This window comes from Atractosteus spatula, chromosome 6 (assembly GCF_055471065.1).
Source record: "Atractosteus spatula isolate fAtrSpa1 chromosome 6, fAtrSpa1.hap1, whole genome shotgun sequence".
Taxonomy (NCBI): domain Eukaryota; kingdom Metazoa; phylum Chordata; class Actinopteri; order Semionotiformes; family Lepisosteidae; genus Atractosteus; species Atractosteus spatula.
Window position 1 is genome coordinate 52,568,907 of NC_142711.1, and position 22,991 is coordinate 52,591,897.

Below are 22,991 nucleotides of genomic sequence, written 5' to 3' on the forward strand. Positions count from 1 at the left end.
ACATAGCCTATACTAATGCTTTGTTCCTAGATGTTTTTATCATTTAATTATTAAGAAGCACAATTTATTTTCTACCTGAAACAGGAGAAAGAGGATTAACAAGAGTGTATTGAAAGACTAATAGGGTAATGATGTTTGTCTGGTTACATTTGCTTACGTAAACTGGAAATTTGCAAGTACAATTTCATCAGGACCCATGAACAATAGTTGTTTTTTTGTGTGTGAAACAGTTTTTCCCTCCTTGTTCCAATAGACAATATATGCTGTTCTGGAGAAGAAAATGGCTTTTGAAAAGGACTTAGAGATGAGGGGTTCATCAAAGATTATTTCTGCCTCATTCAGCATAGTCACTACACATTCTTAAAGAACCCCAAAAAAACCCATAAAAATCCCACTGGCCATTGAAAACTATTTCTGAAAAAAACTCAAATAAGTTCATAATTGACTCAGAACAATTGGTGGAACAAAGGTCCTGTATACCATAATGTATTTCTTTACTGGTCTGATAAGTTCTTAAAACATGTAAAACATGTGGGGTTGAAAACTCCTATTCCAAAAATATTATATTATAATAGTATTGCAGCAACAAAAAATAAAAAATAAAACAGCATTGATAAACATAAAATTGTTATAACAAATTTAACTCCCTATTATCCTGCTGGATTACGCATTTTCAGGTAGAGGAGGTATATTTATTATTTATTTTAAATCTTTTAGTACTGACGTATGCCTTGGAGCTGGATTTTACAAAGCAGTTGTCAGGGCTCCCTGTTAATGCTAAATGCCGTTTCTAAACATTTGCCATTATTTGTGTGCTACTTTAGCTGGAAATACAGATAAATAAGGAACATTATACCATATAAATGTACTGTATTAATCTTTCATACTGATTTGTAAAATTTAAAGTGATTTCTTATGTTGGCAAGAAAGCTTAGTCGTACTGTATAATAGGAACTAGGTATATCTAGTACAAACTATATATATAATTTAATATAATTTTGTTTTGTTTTGTTTTTTATTAAATTTTCCCGTGAAATAAAACTAATATTCTCTGCACAGCACCTTTCACAATAATTGTTTTTGTATTTCTGTTTATAGTTTGTCTGTGTTTCATCAAACATTAGGATAACAAAATCTAATAATTAATTGTGGAGGTGACAGAGGGATGGTTATTTAGCTCTATGCATTCTTAAAGCAGACAAATCTGAGAATACAGTAAAATATCTTAATATAAAACCCGATAATGTGTACCTGTTTTTCGATTTTTTTTTTAAACATATATTGTTTCCTAAAAGAATTTTGAATTATTTGTCGGATGTAAGATGTGTTCATACTTTTATAATTACCGTATATCGTTTTTTTTTTAAGACACGATTAAAGAAGCTGTTGTATTTTCTTCAGGCTTTTTTTTTTGTTTACCGTTCTTTTAAACACAATTCTTTAAAAAATCAAAAACAAGGTAAAACTTAGTGTCATGCAGTGACTTAAAGTGGAAACATTAATATATATTTAGTAACACATTACAGTATGTCCAGTTTTTGTAAAAATGTTAATGAACCTAAACACATGTGGATCATCAAACACAGACTGATTTATAAATAGTGTATGTACTTTTTCTACTCTGTATGTATGCACCCCTTATTTGACGTGCATATGATTTGTTCACAGTCATTATATTTATATATATTTGTATATAAAATGAAGGGTGTTAGCACAACTGCAGTCAAGTGACAATTTTTTTCATTAAAATCAAGAAACTATCCATATCTCCAAGCAGCTGACAAGACTGAGCTGGTAAATACAGACTACTCATTATAATCAGTGATAACCTACAGTATATGAGGCTGACATGGCAAAGTGTGCATAAAGTCTAAAATTTCTTTGTGCGAAGAAAAGTGACAAATTATCAAAATAATTTAATCTGGATGTTTCTTGCACATGAAAGAGTAACCATCTCTTGAAATCCCTAAGTAGGAACAGCCCTTACCTTAAGCAGAGTTAAAAAAAGAGAAAAGATAGGAAAAAGGCCATGTAAAACAAAATTAGATACGTTGATGGACTTATTTTAACGCCATGCTGGAACAGGCCATACCGATTTAAACATGGAACCTACACTTAATGCATTCTGTGTTATGCTCTACTTCCTTTCAAATCAAACCCATTCAAATCAAAAGGCATACAGTAGGTTACTGGTAGTATCTTTTGTGGATTTCACGAGCTTTCCTACTTTACTTTTTGAATATTTGTTTAGAAAATATGTTTTGCATATCTTGCTTTATAAAGAGATCTTGCTTTATATGTTTTAATCTTGACAGGTTCTTTTAGTTTTGTGTGCAAAGAGGCATTTTGTCAATAAATTTGCAATATTTATTCTACTGTAGATATTTTTCATTTAAGCTATAGTGCAGCATGTTCACTTCAAACAAAGTGTATTGGTCAGATTAATTAACAATGTCAATGTAAATGTGTCTCTGTATGTCTACAAATATATTACAAATTGTTTTTCTGGAAATCCAGTGCTTTGGTAGTGGTAGCTTTGTCATGTATAAACATAGAATTTAAAACATAATTTTTCTTTGTTATCTCATCAATTAACTGGATAGTTCTGTGTTCCCCCCCACCACCACCCTGGAGGCTAAATACTAAATTGAAGCTCTTATGGTGCAGATACATCACTGGGGGCTCTTGCTGGGGCTATAGTTCTCTGCCTTTGAGGCACTTTGTGAATTCTTTCTTTTTTTCTTAAATGATGAACACAGCAGCTAAGAATTAAATCTGCAGCTGATCTGTACCCTAGAAACAGGATATTCTGCCACACATGCATTTCAAAACAATTCTCCACAGCTAAGCGTTTACTGTCAATCCACCTCCTAAGACTTACAAGCCTGACAATCCTTCTCTGCAGAACATAACCAAGTAGGGACCATCCTGGTCTCTCATTCAAGCCATGTTTCCATTAACTCAGAGCCTGGGTAATATCTAATCCAGGGAACTGAAGGAAAGACGGCTAATTAGCGACAAGCTTTAACAGTCAAGACTAACGATAATTGCTTGGTGGCCCTTCTGACGCGGAGATAAAATGAACTTTTACTTTCCAAGAAGTGCCCAAATGTGTATGCCATGCAAGACAGGGTAGAAAATAGAAGCTGGCGAGTTGAATGCAAAGCATAAAATTACTACTAGAACGGAACGGGGGGGATAATGAATAGACTAGCCCGGCATTCATAGTGTGTTGGGGGGGGGGGGGGGAATCCATTTTTGTAACACTGTGAAAATTGGGTGGCAGAAAAAGGGGTTGCTAATTGTTCCAAACTTGTAAGAGCCAGAAGAGAGCCTGGGCGTGCTTTTCAATTTATTTCCCTGGTAATTGTGGAAAAGGGACTGTTGGCCAAATAAGTCTAACTGAAATTTGCGGGCCTCATCTTTTCATTCTCACGTTGTGCTCTTAATTGTTGCTAATACGCCTTTATAATGAAACTAATGAGGGGGAATTATTGTACAAATGTTCGCACATGGAGTGAACCAAAATGCAGTCGAGCGATTATCGAGTCTTCCTGAGCCGGTTCCCCCTTGAAGAAACCTTCACATTGTGATCAATAACAGTTGCAATTTTCTGCTCTGAAAAAATAAAGCGATGCAAGCTCTTCTGCCTGTAAGGCAAGAATGAATCTTCTATCTGTAGAAGTCGCTAAGATTTGGCTAAGCCCTGTAAAATAAGACTGCTTCTGTGCTGAAAAGCTGATAAAATGCCGTGGCAGTTGGAAGATAAAGCTGCATTTTGTGTTGCTTTAAATTTATTTGGCCTGATTATGTATGACACAACAAATGGATTGGTAATGTCTCTTATCCTGAAAATGAGGGGTAAAATTATACATCCAGTGTATATACTGTATAGAGTATATGCTATTTTGATGTTTTTAGTTCATTTAAAGCATTATATTGAGTCATTTCAAAACATTTATAAAAAGCATATGCGAGCATGTTTAATAATGTTGTATACTATTTTACCCAGGCCTTAATGCTTCCTTTTGTATATGATGTTGTATTATATTTATGTCTTTCAGAAGAGCCAGTTGAAGCTGTTGCCTCTCAAGTCGGACAAAGAGGATTCTACCAAGTTCCTGATTCTGACACTTATCTCCATAGTTTGCATAATTGGGGTGCTGGTGGCCTCAGGGGTGATTTATTGCCTGCGCCATCGTTCTCACCACAAGCTAAAGGAGAAATTAACTGGTTTAGGAAGTGACACTGGCTCAGATGCTACTGCCACATACCAGGTAAGGTGAATCCTTGTGTGAGAGTTGTATGAACCCTTTTATGTCCTAATTGTCACTGCGGTTTATATCAAATTCTTTTTGGTGATATTAGAAATGATCACTTAAGCCATTAGATATCATTTATTTAAATTGGTTGGGAACAAGTGTGAATGCTTTCAATAAAATGACTTCTGTAGTTTCTAAAATACAAAAGATAAACACTGTAGCTTCACAAACAGCTCTACAATATACAGTACAAACACAAAGAAGAAAACAATAAATGCTGTTTTGAAAACTGTGTAATAAACAGCAACAAATTGTTATGTTTTTCTAATATTTCTAGAATCCAATAAATTATCTTCTTCTTTTTGGTCAAGGCATCAAACACAGAATATATATTCTTAAGTTTTTGTTTTATTTGGAAAGATTAATTGATATTAGAAAGAATGCATTTAAGCCATATGACGTCAATGTTCAGATCTAATGGCTTATTTTGACAATTATATTTCTGTATACTACATACACTGCACACTTTTTTTTGTGATTGAAATAACCAATGTTATTTGTCGATAAAACTGTAAAAAAAAACAACAGAAACCCTATGAGACATTTTTGTTTGAAATGTGTTTAACTTATACTTTTGCATTGGCAATTATGTTCTTGTAGTTATTCTTAAATATTATGTTTGAAGAAGATACCCAGTCAAAAATCATAATTATGTGTAATACAAAGCCTGAAGTTAAAGATGGAATATGTTTTAGAGAGTAAAAGGAGCCAAAGCAAACAATAAATTCATTATTTAAATTTAATTATATACATGACAACTCAGTCATAGCCTTTACAACATGACACCATGTGATTCCATTTTTTAAGCAATGTATGATAGCTGAATCATTCATTATTGTTAAATGCTGTTAATCAATAATATTTACAGTATCATACTATAAGTTTTAACCTGCTAAAGCTGAAGGCTTGTGAGACACTTGTTATGTGTTTGTTTATAAATGAACTCCTAATTGCATTTTCAAGCAGAACACTGAACAGTATGATCTAGTGCATTATCAAGCGCTCTTTTTGAAATGAAGGTCATTTGCTTTACTTAAACATATCCTGGGTACATTGTTTTAACCTATTACAGTACATGCGCGTTTAACCAGGACTTGCCAACTAATCTCAATTTGATAAGCCAGAAAAAATTGGACCTTCTTGGACTGCAGTTAAGGCAATGAATTGTACATAGCTAGAATAAAATGATTTTACTGTGAGTGATATATGTGATGATATTCTACAGTTATTCAAGGGTACTGCAAGGTATGCTGCCTGATTAAAAGTGCATTTAACAGTTTTATAAAAGGTTTGAACTCCAGCCACTTAAATTTCTGGGTCTCACTGTTATAATTAACAGAACAAAAAAAAAAGTCCTAGTGACAGTTCTAATTAATATAATCCATAATTAAAAGCGTGCCTTTTTTTAGCAAGGAAATTGTTTAAATTTCACTGACTGACCTTTTTTCTCATTCCTTCTGGGGGTAGAGTGTTTAAGTCGATATTGATTTTATAATGAGCTTGACTTTAATATGGAAGTAGCTCGGTCACATGGTAGACCAAACAGCACACTGCCTTCCTGCCGTTTTAAATGTAATCATTCAGTTTAAAAACATGGGATTTTAGAAATAGTGTCATTTCCTGGACTTGGTTTTCATTTGTACATGCCCCTATCTAAAGGAATTTCACCTGGCATAATGTCATACTGTACAACCTGATTTTTCTCCTTTGTGTTCTCAGAAGTCTGTTTCTGAATCACATTGATCCCATCTGTTCGAAAGGAGTTCCAATTTTAAAATTGATTCCATTATCTTACCTATTGCCATGTAATACAGTATAAGGTTTAGCAGCATTGAAAATGCTGTAACCTTTGCTTTGGATCGACAGGCATAATTTCATCATACAGATGAAGTAAAGCTGTGAAGCTGTTGTTGCACTCATTGCTCTGTCAAGCTTGCAAGTTAAGATATATTGTGAAGCATTTATTATAAACTTAGTTTATTATAAATATTGACTATGTAACCTGATAAAGCAATTTAAACTGGTTTTATACATTCATTGTTACTAAAGTTATTGGATGTGCATCATTAGAGAGCATCAACATTTAAACTACGGCATAAAATAATATAGTTAGCAAGCAGCTAAATGGCATAGATATGATTATAAATGAGTATAAAACAGGTTAATTGAAAAAAAGCTGACTAGTCTAACAGATTGGTAGCTTGATGAAGTCAGCTGTGTATTGAACACTTAATAAAATATGGCTTTTCAATAAAGCTTTCAAATGGTTTTGTTTTTGTGAAATTAAATAAGAAATAGAGGTGATGGAAAATTCCAAATTTAACTCAGGCCACATTTCGGTGTGTGGTTTTATTCAACTCAGTCTTTTTATTGTTTCAGCTGTATATGTAATTTCATCATATCATGCTGTGCATTTAAATTTATTTTAAAGTGGATGTTAAAGAGATGAATCAGCAGGTTATTGAAACTGAATTTGAAAATTCTTTCAAACAGTCTTTTTTGCATGAAATCCTTACAAGAGAGTTTGTAAGTAATGAGTAGGTAGTTGCTTTAATTTTCCTAAGAAGTGATGTTACAAATAATCATACCAGTTGACATTTAAATACCTTGTATTTTAAACACAGGCTTTTGCTTCCTAGAGTGTTGAAACATTTGGGAACTAACACAAGTACATTAAAACTGCACAGACGCTATAAAATAACTCGAATCACTGTCTGAACCTCAAATCAATTTATTTGTTATTTTGTAGAGTGCCCCCTTTGCTTTTTGTCATTTAAAATGTCTTCAAAATAAACAGTTTGTAGGAAAAAAATAGAAAATTCTTTGAGAAAAGAATGTTAACTTATAGTGACTACACTGTTATATGCTTTAGTCTATGGTCTGTAAAACGAGTTCTCAAAACAGATTTCACAATTTATTTTTAAATTCAGTTGTACCATTCCTAACAGTCAGTGGCAAGGCACAGTGTAAATTAGAAATGTGGAATTATTGTTATTTTTCAGCACACTTGTAGTAAAACACAGTAAACCATGCAGAATATAAACACAAATTGAGAGGAAAAAATGTATTTTGTATTGTTTGTTCCAGTGTAGATGGCAATATTATCGAACAATGGAGTCTATTTACCCTTTCCCGCTAAGCAGCATCAAGGAACACTTCTGAATATAATGGATAATTAAAAAACAATGCCCTTACACGTGCCGGGAAGCTAATCTTTCAAACAGTTTAGCTGTGGTCTAGCCTGTGCCGTCTTTACACAACCTGTAAGCCTTTTTTTTGTTTTTTCGCCAGACTGAACTTGTTGTCTGCGTGCCACTTCCCTTTATATTAAGAAAGGCTTGGAGAAAAAAAGCCCTGCATTCATGTGTTTGAGACAGTGTACAAACAGTGCCGCCCAGTCCAAATCCTGGCTGTCATCGTCCCCATTAGCAAGAGATTATTAATGTAATGGCGGAGTGTGCATCCACATTTGGCACTCTTTAGAGATGCTCCATTGGCTTGGGGTGATGTATTAGGGAGTCGTGCCACAGGCTGACTTATAACCTTCTATTGTGTGAACTTGACTGTGCTTATCAGTATTGTGTTGATTTTTTTTTCTGTCAGGTTACACATTTATTTAAGTGCTTAGGTCGAAGAGCAGAGAAAAGTAGGCTAGTGTGCTGGGGCTTTTTAGCTTGTTTTTCTCCCCAGTGGTGATTTAAATGGTTGTGGTGTCATTATATAGCAAACCTCTGTAAGTAAGTGGTATCTCCGTGTTAAAATGCACATAATGTTGACATGCATTGATTCAGTCATTGCATATGCTGGTCTATCTATGTTTGTAATAAATTGGATCAAAATAGGATTTTGTAGACCTGTATACTTGTTAAATGAAAACACATCAAGACTGTAATTACCACAATTTACAATTCAGAACTAGTAAAAATAATGATAGTAAGATAACAATGGTGTAAAAGAAAAACTGTGTTTTAGTAAAGAAAATCATGATGTAAATACATTTTACAAGGGTAATAGAATTACATTGCACTGTATATAACTTAAAGATTGATGTCATTGCTTTTGGTTTTTTTTCAAAAGGTATACCAGCTAAAAGAATGTTCTACCAAATAATTAAAAAATTGTAAAATAAGATCTTCCATCCTCCACATTTTTAATACAATTGTATCTGACATAAAAGGCATTTCTCCATCACAGGAGTCCTTCCTAGACTCAGTCAATCAGCTCTTGCATCATCCGTATCATTTCTTTCTCAAATTTGCATTATTACAGTATGTGGCAGATCAAAACACCAGACCTTGAGTGTGCATGTGATGCCTAATTGACAAGATATTTTTCTGCCTCCTGGTTTTCAATTGTTAATTTCACATGGAAATCAAGCCTTGTGAGATTGGTACTGTCTACATCGAATGCAGAGGTGAAATTACAATTCTTTGGAAGACAATAGAGAGATCCTACAGCCCGACGGAGCAGACGCTATCAGGAGAGTTGAATAAGATTGCCGCCTTCAAACAGTGAATCGTCTCCATTTTAACAGAATGACCGCTTGAATGGAGAAAGCGTCTGAAGAATGTAATCCTAATTCTGACTCAAAACACTGCAGAATGATCCGAGTAGAACGGAATTCATTTGGAAAATATGCAACTCTTTATGCAAGGTTGAGATTTGTGGGCGGGAAGTGTCTGTGTGTTACAGACTTGCAGTGCTTATACTACATGACAAAATCCACAAGATGGGGATTGGAAGTTTGCATGCTACGTGATATCCTGTATATCCTACATACAGTACGTTAACGTACAGACATCCCTGACTATATAAACAGGGAGCTAAGAATGAATGTGTTGGGAAAAAACCTGTATTATACCCAAGAAGCTTAGTACCACATGTGCTAATTCTTCTTTCAGTACAACTTTGTTCTCCTACCTAAACAGATTCATTCCTCTTATGTGTTATAGTGCTTTCACCATCAGCAATCCCAGTGTGTAAAGCCTCAAACTTGAAACTCAGTAGCAGGACTCCACACAGTGTAGTCATAATTTCAATATGGAGAAGATTTTGTTTTCATCTACTGCATGTATTGTTTTTTTTTTTTAAATTACAATGCTCTGATAGAACAATTTATTTCAAATTTACCAAGCATAAGAGATAGGAGTGTTAAAAAAAATGCGTGTAATGATTTTGGCGATAGAGTACAATGTTATTATTCATGATGTGATCTTCCCTAATGTTTCGCCGTTTTTTTTACGATACATTCGTTTTACAATGTAGTAAAGTATAATGTACAGCTGTGTACTATAGTTTACAAAGAATGTAACCGTGTTCACTTTTCCAGTGATAAGAGTTTCTAATTTAAAAAAATAGACGTATTGATAGAAAAGATTCAGAAAATAAATTGGATTAAACGCATGTGATCTAGTCAAAGGATTGTAAGAAAAACAGAAATTAAATTACCTTCTATATAGACGACATTTCAACAGCTGTGAAGCTCTAGACACAGTGGAATTTTATTACAAAAGCAATAATCTCTGCTTTCCACCTGAATTTTGAGGTAGACTACAACTGAATCAAGTTCTTTTTAAATCTTTTGAACTGTGTGTGATCCTTGTTCTTCAAAGCTGTGGCATATGCGCTAAGTTAAATCACTTATTTCACTTTTACAAAACTTCTCTCAACAGCTTATATTTAAAATGTTTAAAATAATATTCAGAATTCCTTTAATATTTATTTCAATATTAAACATCTTTGGTGATAGAAAATATTTTTGGAGTATGAAGCTCCCTCGTTGCCTCTTTTTTTACATTTTAGTATAGTGTAGTATAATAATATAATATAGTATAATAGTTAATATAATATAGTTTAATATAATATATATAAATAAGAGAACCTAGATTTTAAAATGAAGATAGTGGAGCTGATTTTTTAATGGGAGTATACTGCATATATACTATGCTAAATATTCCAAAATTATTACGATTACGATCTAGGCTAATGTTCAAATAATGTCCACATCTCTGTAAGAAAAGTAATCTGTTTAATATTACCTGATGAGAGTAGTATTGTCGTAGGTTTTGTGAATGCATTGAAGTTCAATATGTCAAATAATAATGTAACGTATGGCGTAATGGCAACATTTGGGGAAAAAATGACACCCGAATAAGGCTCCACAGCCGAAACGTTGTGTTTTTTCTTCTCTTTTCAGCATATCAACCTATTCCTTGTTCATTTAGAAAAAAATTCATGCAGCGTCAATGAAACATCAACAAACTTAAAAGAAAACAGTAAAATATATATCTCATTATGTAAATCAATGCAAATCTTTGGTTAGTTTCACACTTTACATTATATTTTTATACTACTATAACAGCAACCTTGAATAAACCGTTCCATTTTCGGGAATCCCCTTTGTACGTAAATTGATATATTAAAGGTTGTGTTTGAAAGATACTGAGTCTAATATAGATAAAATGAGGGACCATAGCTGTGACAGCTACTGTACTTCCAAGTCAAGCTGAGTGTAGTGAAAGTGCTGAGTCACAATGTGCAAAGCTGCCATGTTCCATAGCTCGCCTTCCTTTTTGCAAGTGGAAATAATGGACGCTGAGCAAAAAAAAAGCCTCCAACTGTCATCTGACTTTTGACACTGGAGAAGACTAAAGCAAAAGACATTTCCAAACATATTTTGAAAGTTTTTTTTAGCGTAAAATGAGGATGGAAACACAATGTGTCACCTTGATCAAACTGCAGAATATAAAACACAAATGAAAAATAAAGCAATGTGGAATACGTCTTTGGGTAAACTCAGAATTGCAGATACAAATATGTCCAAAAGAAGACAGTGGGATAAACGTCTTGCACTTAGTTTCACAAAAATAAAAAATAATTAAATGTTACTGATGGTGGTGTTTGTGATCAAATCTTAATTCTCTATAAAGCATTATTGTACATTATTTTCATGGCGTCCAAAGTTAACATTATTTTATTGCATGAATTATGTTACATAAACAAGCTTATTTTTTCACTAAAAAGAACACTTTAGTGCTAGTTTGCATTGTATATTTTCTCAAAACCATTTTCCATCCATTTTTGGGACCTGCTTTATCCGTAAAGGTTCACACATACATACTGGGGCCAATTTTGAGACACTAATTAACTGAGTTAGCGTGTATTTGAACAGTTGGAGGAAACAGAAGCACACAGAGAAAACCCATGCAGGCTCCAGGCATTGTGTCCCAGCCTGTAATCAAGTCCAGGGCTCAAGTGCTATGAGGAAACTGCATTAACAATCACGTGGCAGTGCCCCATGATCCAGAATGGGAATTTTTAAATTGACTGCATCACATGTTCCAAAAAAGGACTGTGTGTCAAAATAGATTGCTGTCGCTGTTAATGTTGACTTAATATATGCAAAACACTCTAGGAATATTGGTTAGCAGCATTGTGAAATGGTGAGAGCTAATTAATATTATTTTCAGCAATTTATATACAGTATATATATGTTTGTATGCATGTGCAGTATTTGGTGTGCATCGACAAAACTCCAACAATTACACAAATGAACTTATAGGTTTGTATAAATTATGTGATTGAACCCCTGTTTGTCCATTTTTGAGAAGGATATGTCAAATGCACAATGTAAATAAATGTTCATAAAATTCACATTTAACATTTAAACGTGGTTTAAAAAATTGGTTCACAAAAAATCAGTTCTCTCAAACGATGTATGCACTGACAAAGAATACTCCTTAAAAAATACAATACCAGTACGCACCTGCTTCTGCAAAGGATCAAAACGGACTGGGATTGTTGTAACAGGGACCACTAGTGAAGCCTTGGGCTACACTAGAAGTGTTGATAAAACCCTCTGTATGATGTGGTATTCTAGTCCATGGGAAGACACACCGTTTTCAGAAAACATGGAGAGGACAAAGTAAGCATTTCTTGTCACATCACATAGCAGACAAGATAAGGGATGTGATGAGAGTTTCTGTGAAAACAGACTTCTTTCTGAGCCAGGTCGGCATTCACAGTACTGATACGTTTCATGATGTGATCTTTCATTAGACAGTGAGACCCTCTGCTGGAACAGTCAACCCAAACTTAACATTATCAAGCATTGACATCTTCCATCTTGATCCCTGATGCGCGACCTTGGGATGTCCTACAGAGGGAGCTAAAAAGTACATTGCAACTAAGTAATGTGCAGTAGTTCTGGGGTGGCCTAACCTAAGAGCAGACCGGACTCTCTTAACAAGAACTGCACTTTCTTATCAGTGAGATGTGCAATTATTGGCAAAATATCATTTAGAGTGTGAAATATTTCTTTGAACGTGGCATGCTTCATTTGTGGAAGCAAAATCATTACTTTGAGTTAAGGTGGTGGATGAGGGTGTTTATAACTTTAAGTAATTACTTTGTCATGTACACATTTTCCGCAGGTTTAAGTAGTGTATTGTTTAATACAATCAGACTTTCAAAATACTGTATGTCACAGTATGAAAATCCTCTTTGTCAGAAATCATATAACCTATGCAGTCACATAAACATGACTCATTTAGTTATGTTTAGTCATATATTACCTCTGTTTAAAATCATTTTGCTAATTCTTTTTTTTACTATATTCTTCATAGCCAATCTCTTATGCTTATTTAATAATTATTTTATGCAGACTTACACTACAGATGTACTACAGTCTTAAGTAGTAACATGTCAACAGCTGCTCTCTGTGTCCCTTATTGACTCCTGCAAATGCAGACAATTTTGGTTTGTGAATGATCTAAAAATCATTCTACATCCTAAATATTTACACAAGCATAATTTGAAAGGTTGTTCCTCTTCGTGTTTGACAACTCACGTACTGTACAGTAGCTCCACAACATAAATTGAGTGTTCAGTTAAACATTTTAGAACAGGACAGGAATGAAAGGCTGAGCTGAAAGGTTCATTTTCTTCAACCCCTCATTCTCCAAATGGCAATGGTAGAATAACTTCTCAACGTTGTGCTGTAAATGGCAGGACACTGTTGTGTTTCCATTTCTCCATCTTGCATTTTTTACCTTCTTAGATAATTATGTACCTTGCCTGATGCCTGCCCTACAGGGTGTCTTACTCAGCCTTATGGTGTTAAAGGAAGGTGCTGTACCTCAGCATCTTCAAACCTTCTGTTTACCAGAGTTGTCATTAGGAGCTCAGAAGTTTCAAGAGTCGCTGAGGGGAAATAAATTACCACTACACACTGCTCCAAACTAAGTAGTTTTGAAAACTACCCATATTAAGTGTATCCTTTGATCTTCAAATTTTTACTTGTGATATCTGGCCACAGCTGGCCAGCAGGGAAATAAAAATGAATGATGCCAGAGACAAAAACGAAGTAAGGAAATACCACTATAAACCTATGTAGTCACTTTACTTGTGACCTTTACGTTTCTGGTTTGCTTAACCTTTTCAAATTTAAGGCCGTATTCACAAAAAAAGAGTTCATTTCTCCATTTCGTATCCTAAAGAGAAGTAAATTATTTTTTAAATGCTTAAGCGCCTCAGGAGAACAGAAAGCGAAGTTCCAGCTTGCAAATTGCTTTTTTTTTGCCTTGCTTATTCAGAAGCCCTCATCTTTTCCTTCACCTTTGACAAAAATATTTTAAATCTGCATTAAATGCTTTGTGACAGAGTTTTAATCCCTGTTGAATTAAAACAATCAAAATACAACCAGTCTCTTAGGCTTATTTAATAGAATGTTTTATGCAGATTAAGTTTCTTATTTTGAATTTTGTACTCTGTAGTTCTATCTTGATATATGCATAGTACTGTATACTGTATATACTGTACATAAAATGTTGAACATTAACTGCATTCCCTAACTAATCCTTAAATGGACCTATTGTTCAATTAATTTCAGTTTCACAATTTTATTTGTGGTATTTTAATTGTCTTTACTTTATCAGATTGATGGTTTAAATTAAAAACGTAAGATATCACATACCAAATCAAACTTGCATGCTGTTTTTTTTTCTGTCGAGTGTCGAGACTCAAATTTTCTAGGAGTAATTTAGGAAGGTCTGATTTATACTTAAACTAAATATACCCAGGAATTGCAAGGGAAGGATTGATTTAGCAAAGGGAAAATGAAGTTATTAGTATTTTTATAGAAATAAGGTCTCTCCTTTTTCTCATCGTGCAGTTGAAAGATATGAAATTTAAATGTGACATTAAGGAGTAACTTTACTCATTCATGGAGCCACAGATCATACCTTAGTGACAATGCTCGCAGCTTATAGTCGTGAATCACTGGTTTTATTTTTATTATATTAATCTGATTTCCTGCCTTTTCTCTTTCTTATTGTATTAAAGTGTTTACGCTTAAGGCTCTTTAATATTCCTCACAAAAGAAAATCAGTTTTCTAGCACCGCAGAATCCCTATAGGTTACATTTTGTTCAGACCACCCTATATTATTTCAGGGGTTAGCTGTATTGGGGATCTTGTCTGAGTGTGTGTGGAGAAGGAACAGTTATAGCAAAGTAGTTAGAGATGTGGGTAATCGCCAGAGCTATGGCTTACTTGACTGAGCATGGATCAGGAGTGGCAGAAGACAACAGAGATGAATGGTGAACATGCATGAACTGTAACAAAATGGGAAGAAAGTACATGTTCTTATAAAAATGAGGACTGGATAGACAGTGTGGTTTTAATTGAATTAGCAGTGTCATCATAAACTATTCTAACACAGGTCCCTTCTTTCATTCACTGCATAAGCTGATGAGCACTAACATTGGCACAGAACGCATAATTACTACGGAATGCATATTCATTCCAAAACAGCTTGTTTTACAGTGCTTATCTTGGAAAATAAAAATGTTTTTTTATTTAGTTTTTTTTTGGGGGGGGGGGGTAGAGGAGACATTCATTTGATGTGCTGTAATTTGTGTTTGTTCTTCCTCCACTGGTGATGAATTATTTTACAGAACAACTATAGAAGGTCTTGTGCTTTGCAGACTAATGGGGAAGTGTTGGACCCTAGGCACACCACGCAGTATTGCAATCAATCTTAATTGGGTTTTTTTTAATAGCATACTGGGTTTGAATAGCAAAATAAGAGGACCGTTTTAGTCATCGTGTGTACTGCTTTGATATAATAGGCTGTACTCTCCTTAGTAATATTGCTTTTGTACCGTATATGACTTAAATTACAATAGATTAAGTGTACTACCTTGAAGACATTTTTGAAAATATTGCCTCTTAAACTTGTAAAAGAGGAAAAAATGTTATGCCAGAACAGTATAGGGAGATTTGCAGAATAAAACAGCCAACAATATAGCCATTTACTGAAATATATATGCATTTAAGTTTAAAGATAAAGATATACACCTGTGTCATGAATATCATGAATATATGTGTGATGCATAAAAATATATATGGAAAAGAAAATGTTCTTCGGAATTTTCAACACAGAAACCCTTATTTAGTTACAGGCTAACTTTTGGGTGCCAAATATGTAATGCTAATGTATATTTATAGTGGAAAATATTCTTATTACTCTATGTAGAGGAAAAGAAATGTCGAGGTATGTCAAGTAGGTATAACTACAGTGTACAAATGCCTGGAAAAGAAAATGTTTATGTTATAACCAAATGATTAACATTTATTTTAGGGCATTTTGGATAAAGCTTCTTGTTTGGCTGGTTATTCCATCATCACCTTAAGCATCCGAAGGCTTTTGAACCAAAACACACCGTGATTTTTAATTCATTTAAACTTTGTGTACTACATAAAAACTACCATAGATAGACGCAATTATTTGGATATAGAAGGGGGAAACTAAACCTTTCACACTATTTAGCATTAACTGACAGGCGTTATTCCCTGGGAAAAAAAAAAAGATGTAAGTAATTTGAATTTTCTCCCTCCCCTTTCTCCCTCCCTTCCCGCCTTTCCAGGAGCTCTGCCGGCAGCGCATGGCTGTCAAGACGTCTGAGCGCCCAGAGCCCCTGCATTCCTCCCGCATCAACAGCGTCTCGTCCCAGTTCAGCGATGGGCCCATCCCCAGCCCCTCCGCCCGCAGCAGCACTTCCTCCTGGTGTGAGGAGCCGGTTCAGTCCAACATGGACATCTCCACCGGGCACATGATTCTGGTACACAGCCCTCCTTCCCACTTCCCTCCGCCTCTCCTCCCTTCCCTTCTCCGGTCTCTGTGCGTCTCCCTCTCCCTCCTGCCGCGTGTTATCGAACCACGCCGAAGGAAAGGAAATTGCTTTGTCTGAGGAGAGCCTTGAAAAAAATCTGGATAATATGCCACTGACAAGGACGGAAGAAGAAAATTCCAGAAACGTTTTTATGGGATACATTTCCTCCGGGTCTGACCATTAGAGCTTGTTTTCTTTGCCGTTTTGGTTTCCTAAGTAAAATGCTTTGAGCTCAGAATATGTGCTAGATGTTAAAACTGTTCTAGAGAAGACATGCAGCAAGGGTTGAGCATTAATATATACAGTAGTTAATAGGTCTTTGCTGGTATTATGAACTGGATTTGGCAGGAATTTTACGATTCGTTTGCAGATGATAAGCTTTCTTATCTGCTCAGTCGGTTGTTGGTGAATACACTTTCCTGATCTGGTTATATTGTCCCCAAATACACTGTGTAGATGTTGCTTTTTCATGTTTGGTATTGAACTTTCAAAGAATAGCAAGTTTTGGCTTAATTATAGTGCTCCTTAAATTCATTGTGCTCTTGTATTAGTTTAATTGCTCTTTCTGGTAAGGTTTGTTTGCATGACAAATGAAAACACTTGTTTTCAATTTTTGTTAGATTTTTAGTTTTTTTTTTTTGCATTGTGGGAAGTTTAGTTTCCGTGGAATCATTTGATTTGACTTGACCTGAATAAATACTACAAAGACATGCTAGGACATGTCTAGGGCACACCAAAAAGTAAATGTGGAAATTATGTTCTGAGACTTATTGTTAGAAGTAATTTAGGCAGGCATCTTTTTAAATCTACAGAGGGATGTTGTAGATATACAATGAGAAGAAATTATTTCCTTTAGTTATTTGTTACATACCTGCATGTTTTGAGGTTGGTCCCATGTTCATGTGGAATACAAGAAAACCAGTTCAATCTTACAATATTACAGCTCAGACACTTTTCTACCAGTGCTTTCAAGTGCTACCAGTACATCTTCCTGCTTTAGCAATGTAGCTGCTGCATGTAAATAGCTTTTAGTATCTAATATCTTTTTTCATATGTGTTCCCGAAAGCTAAAACTCTGCAAATCTGTGAGATATGTCTGTCTTGTAAAGAGGAAAATCAGAAAAGGAGATGTACTGTAATGCAGCCAAGCTTGATCCTGCAACATTTAAAACAACATCTACATTTGGTTAAAGTTATTAAAATGTGTTCATTTGAAGTTCTTTCAAACAAATTGTAAACTAATGTTTGCAGCACTGTAGCACTTACAAGAATGCTCAAAGTCAGTAATTTCACATAGACTTCAAAGTATTGCTCAAATACTTGCTCAAGTATTCTCAAAGTCACAACCCTAGCGACACTGTCTGAATCTCTGGGTCTGGCCTCTTGTTTTGTCACCTTCAACAAGATGACAAAGTAATAAGATGACAGGGCTTAGTCCTGCTGTGCACCTATTCTGTGGAAAACTCCTTCTATGAGATCAGGAAAGTTTAGCCAGTTTACGTTTTTTATCTCAACTGTAAATTAACTTGTTTAAACTGATAGATTTAATGATAAAATGTCCCACCCACTATACAGTACATTCATTAATGTGTTTAATCTGATTCTTATTTATTTTTAATAGTGTTTTTAATTATTTTTATTAAATAAACATTATTATTATTATTATTATTATTATTATTATTATTATTATTATTATTATTATGGCCTCAGAACTCAGTATTGTGTAGAAATGAGCATTCAGCACCTTGGACAGCTCTCAGCAGATGCCACTCGTACAGAAGGTTATTTTCTTGTCCCAAAGCTCCAATTTATTTTTTTACTAGGAGTGGTCAGAATGTCCTGAGCACTTTCCAAGACCTTCTACATGTGATAAATAGGTAATATCTCTCAGATAGTATGAGCCAGGAACTCCCATTTCATTGGTGGATTACTCTCATCCACAGAAAAAGCAGAGACTGTCAGCATGCAGAGGGAATGTTAACTGGACGTTGTATGTATTATAATAAAGTATATATTTGTATTACATTATAATAAAATATAGATAAACCCTGTTTTAGACACTATAATTGTATGTACAGTAGATACTGTTAACCAATGGATTAGAGAATTAGTCAGTTAATTATTACTATACGTATCTACTTTAAAATTATAGTGTTTTTCAGCCAGTTTACTCACATTTTAAAATTCTGTAGCATGAAATATACAAGCTATCACAGCAACTTATTTTTTAAAGAGAACACATTTCAAAGATTTGTTTTTGTGAGATTCAATATAAGGAATGTAATGTAGGCTTAATGTGACCATTCTATGAACTGAAGGCATCGCAACACAATCTGTCTATACATGCTGATCTAGAGATTGCTGTTGTGTTTTTCATCTGGCTTTTCATTGCTAGATAAAGAATTTCATTATCAGCATCTGGAATTCTTTTATATTACTGACTGATATCTTTTGACGGACACATAACACTTTCAGTGTCAGATAAATCTTTAAGATACTGATTTATCAACTTTCAGCCTTGTGAGTGAGCCTAGAATTTGTAGCAAAAGCTCTGTTGCACAGTGAATTGAGATTTACAGTTCAGAGATGACTCCACTACCTTTACCTTCTGCTCAGGGATCAAACTGTTGTCCAGTGTAGTGTTAGGGGACTCATGTCACACCAGGGGTACCAACTGCAGTGGAAAAATAAAGATTTAAGAGGTGATCCTTTTAATGGAATTGAGTCCTCCGACTATTAGAAAAATATACTGTATCTCCATGTATGAATTGAAACTAGATGTGCAATTCTCACTCTTAAGACTCCATTTAACACAAATTCATTCTTTTTCCAAAGTAGGAAGTATATGCTTGGTTAATATTTTTTATTGATATAACATCGAATTTTAGAGCTAATGCACATTCACATGCGATCTACCTGCTGTGTTGACTGTAATTCATTAATGTACAGTAGTATTTCATCTGCTTCATATTGTTGAATTAGGAGCATATTTCAGCCTAATGCCACTAATTTTATGTTGCTTAGGGAGGAAGATGAACTTCTTTCATTTCCTGGAGTAAGACAAGTGTATCTTTTTAGAACACTCAAGTGTTCTGAAGTAATATCCCCTTCTATCAGTAAAACAGCATTTAAAAACTTTGCATGTTTATTATTGGATCATCAGTAACTAACCAAAGATATTCCCTGATATGTGTTTACTCCGGTAATCAGTTACTGTGCCACTTATTTGCTAATAGGGTGATAAAGTTTGACATCTGAAAAACTGTAACTTTACTATAGTAACTTCTATATATTTTTATTCTGTTATCCTTATATTATTTATTTATTTTACATGTTCTTTTTTGCATTAGTGACCACCTTTACTTTGTTTTGCTTTCTGCTGCCAGAATGTTACAGGAAATTAAAAACAACTTACACGTACATGTAAATAAGGTATTTTGATGTTATAAGGAGGATAACCTTGTCATCCCCCTCCCTTTCTTTTTTAGAAATTGTGGGATCTTATACAGATATCATTGCAAGAAATGGGAAAGAGTATTGTACTCAAAACCTCTTCCTTTCTGAATTATTAACAGGCATTTGGTTTAATTGTTTAATGTGTTTCTCCACACTGCTGTTTTTTAAATTCTTCTCATTAGTTTTCTTATCATAAAAACAAAAAAAACATACAAGCTGTATAAAGGGACTTTGTCTCTGCTCTTCCTATGCTCCTCAGTAAAAAAAAAACTGACCATATTGTCAGATTATAAGTTTTTTTTCAATTACAAAAAGGTTTGTACTGTAGCTGTATTTGGTCCCATTAAAAAACAAGTTCTGTAAATTATTTCAACCAATCATGATTCAAGAGTGTCTCTTTTCTTTACCAGAAAAGTACAATGGCAGTATTACTGATAATATTATTACAATATGTGAACATGAATAAGTGAAATTAAAGATTGTCAATGTTACTACATGGCCTACGAATCTAAAATAGATTTGCCTACAGACCTGTGAACAAAAGACATTGTGCCTGAAGAATAATGGCAGTTGGACAATAGTTATTGAGAGGGAGCAGTTGAGAGCTCAGCACACTCCTATCTGAAATCATACTACTGTCGTGTACCCAAAAGCATTCTATCACAAAAAATCTATACTTTACAAGCATGTACAAGTAGGAACTAGACACATACTGAGCTTGTGAATGACATAGAGAGTCTAAGAACAGTTCTAAATAAGAAGAAGCTATTCTGCCCATCTGGATAGATGTTTTAGTAGCTAACGGTTTTTTGAATTACGCAACATTATCAGTTTCAACGACATAGGTGGGCAGCATGTTCTATATCTGCTACCCTTTGTGCAGTGCCTCCTGGCATTAGTTTTTAATGGACTTCCATGTAGTTTCCAGTGACTCGTGTTTCCCTGATGATTCTGAAATGGTCAATTGAGTTGACTTTATCAGTGTCTTTGAGATTTTTAAATACTTGAGTCAGGTCCCCTTTTGAGTGATCTCTATTCAACACTAAAAAATTCCAGTTCTTTTTGCCTGTCAGTGTACAGTAGGTCATTCCTTTCAGCCCACAAATGTACTGTACAGTATATAGTGGCTCTTCTCAGGATAGATTCCAGAGAAGTGATACCTTTCTTATACCGTATCTTGGTGACCAAAATGCACACAATTTCTAAATGAGCTTTTACGAGTGAATGGCTGGGGTTGGTGTTCTGAATTATCCATGTGCAAGTAAGAAGTGGACTAGCTGCTGTGCTAGTGTGTAGAGAAAATATAGTTCCATGTTGTTTATCATTCAGGACTATCTGTCCTGCATAGGTATCTACTGTACCTCGCATACAGATAATTGAGAGGGAATTCATTTTAGATGGGTTAATAAAGTCAAATAGTAAAACTATAGAAACTAAACCCATCTGTGGTGACTTTTAAGTGGGCTGAGCAGAGTCTGAGATACATAATGTCCAGGGAGATAGCAAGCATTTCTGTGCCCAGGCCATTGTCATGAAAAATGTCTCGAAGAGTATGACCATTTTTTGTAAACCGGGATGTGAAGATAAGGGGCAGGGAACTTGTTAGTAAGAGAACGTTAAAAATCAATGAAATCTTATGAAATTTCAGGGGTGGCTTTGAAGAAAGCCTTTTGTAAAGAAAGCACTTGTTTCCACATGGCCAGTTAGTCTCCAATAACTGGATCCATTTGAAGGGAGACAGTATTACTCTTGGGAACAGAAAATAAAAGAATGTAATAAGCTTAAACCCCAGACAGGCTTGTGAGAGTCTGGGGCAAGCTACCCAACCATGTTGTTGAACCTGACGCCATGCCATCTTTATAGAAATGGTTGGATTTGATCCTTGGATCAATTACCAGCTAACAGCCAAACAGACTAAATGAACTATTGTAAACTTTCACCTGTAACCTTCCTCATTTTCTTAAATAAATCTTCCAGAAATGGTCACTAATTGAACCTGATGCTTTGGAGTCCAATACCCCCCAGATACTCCCAAACGTAATAGTTAAATCATCACATTTAGAATGAAATGCAACCACATCACCGCAGAGTGATTTATGATGTTGCCACAAAAATATTCTATAAGTCATTGCACCACATTGTGAAAAATATATATTCTGCTATTGATTTACACCCAAAAAGTCTGATGAGAAGTATCAAATGCAAAAACAGATTATTATGCTGCTATCAACTATTGCAAATAGAGTGTGGAAGAAAAAACGGTGTGCTTTTGAAACATCACTTCTTGTCATCTTCATCCTTTATGCCCTTTTCCCAGCAACACCTATTCCTTTTCCCTATCCTTTGACGTTTTTAATCAAATGTAAATCTGATACCTTACTACTGTAGATAGTCTTGTACTAACCCTGTTGTTCTTTTCGTCATCGAAAAAAAAAATAGCCAGGTATTTTAAAACATTATAGTCTCCTGTTGCGTCATTTCTTCATGTAGTGCACTATTTCATTGTGATTTTTATTGAGCACCTTTGGCAGCTGTAAGCCATACGAAAGGGGATTAGTAAGCATTTGCCTGACATGCAGTGATCTCAGCACCTCCTGATTGGATTGAAATAATCCTTTTACACATTACAAAACTCCATTACTTTAGCATTAACAGAGAAGGGGCAGTTACAGTCCACAGTGAAGCTTGTATTAGATGAGAGCTACACCACTGATGGTTCGTGGATGCTGGCTGCTGAAATGTAGAGCTAATTCCTAATATATGTATAATTCGCAGTTAGTGTGAAATTTAATAAACAGCACTTTGTAGGCCGTGCAAGTCGGGGGATGAAAGCTTAGACTGTGTAGTCTGGGGAGTGGATGTAATTCACTGTGCTCTAGGTTTGAGTAACTGCTTTTCTGAACTAATTGAAGAGGCTGGCAAACAGGTTTTAAAATCTGAGTTTGGAGCTGCCTTTGTCCTTTATGAGGTTTTAGAAAAGCATAATTTACCTGCTGTACAATGAGAAAATGTATCATTCATATTTGGACAGCCTGATTTCC

General features: G+C 34.7%; 1 protein-coding gene across 1 annotated transcript in view; it reads left to right on the top strand.

The window, feature by feature from the left end:
- ptprn2 (protein tyrosine phosphatase receptor type N2) overlaps nt 1-22,991 on the top strand; it is a 321,077-nt gene that overhangs the window by 259,041 nt on the left and 39,045 nt on the right. Inside the window, exons 13-14 of the mRNA XM_088919449.1 lie at nt 4,065-4,277; nt 16,249-16,443. Of these exons, the coding sequence (XP_088775575.1) occupies nt 4,065-4,277; nt 16,249-16,443 (408 nt within the window). The remainder of the gene's footprint in view (nt 1-4,064; nt 4,278-16,248; nt 16,444-22,991) is intronic.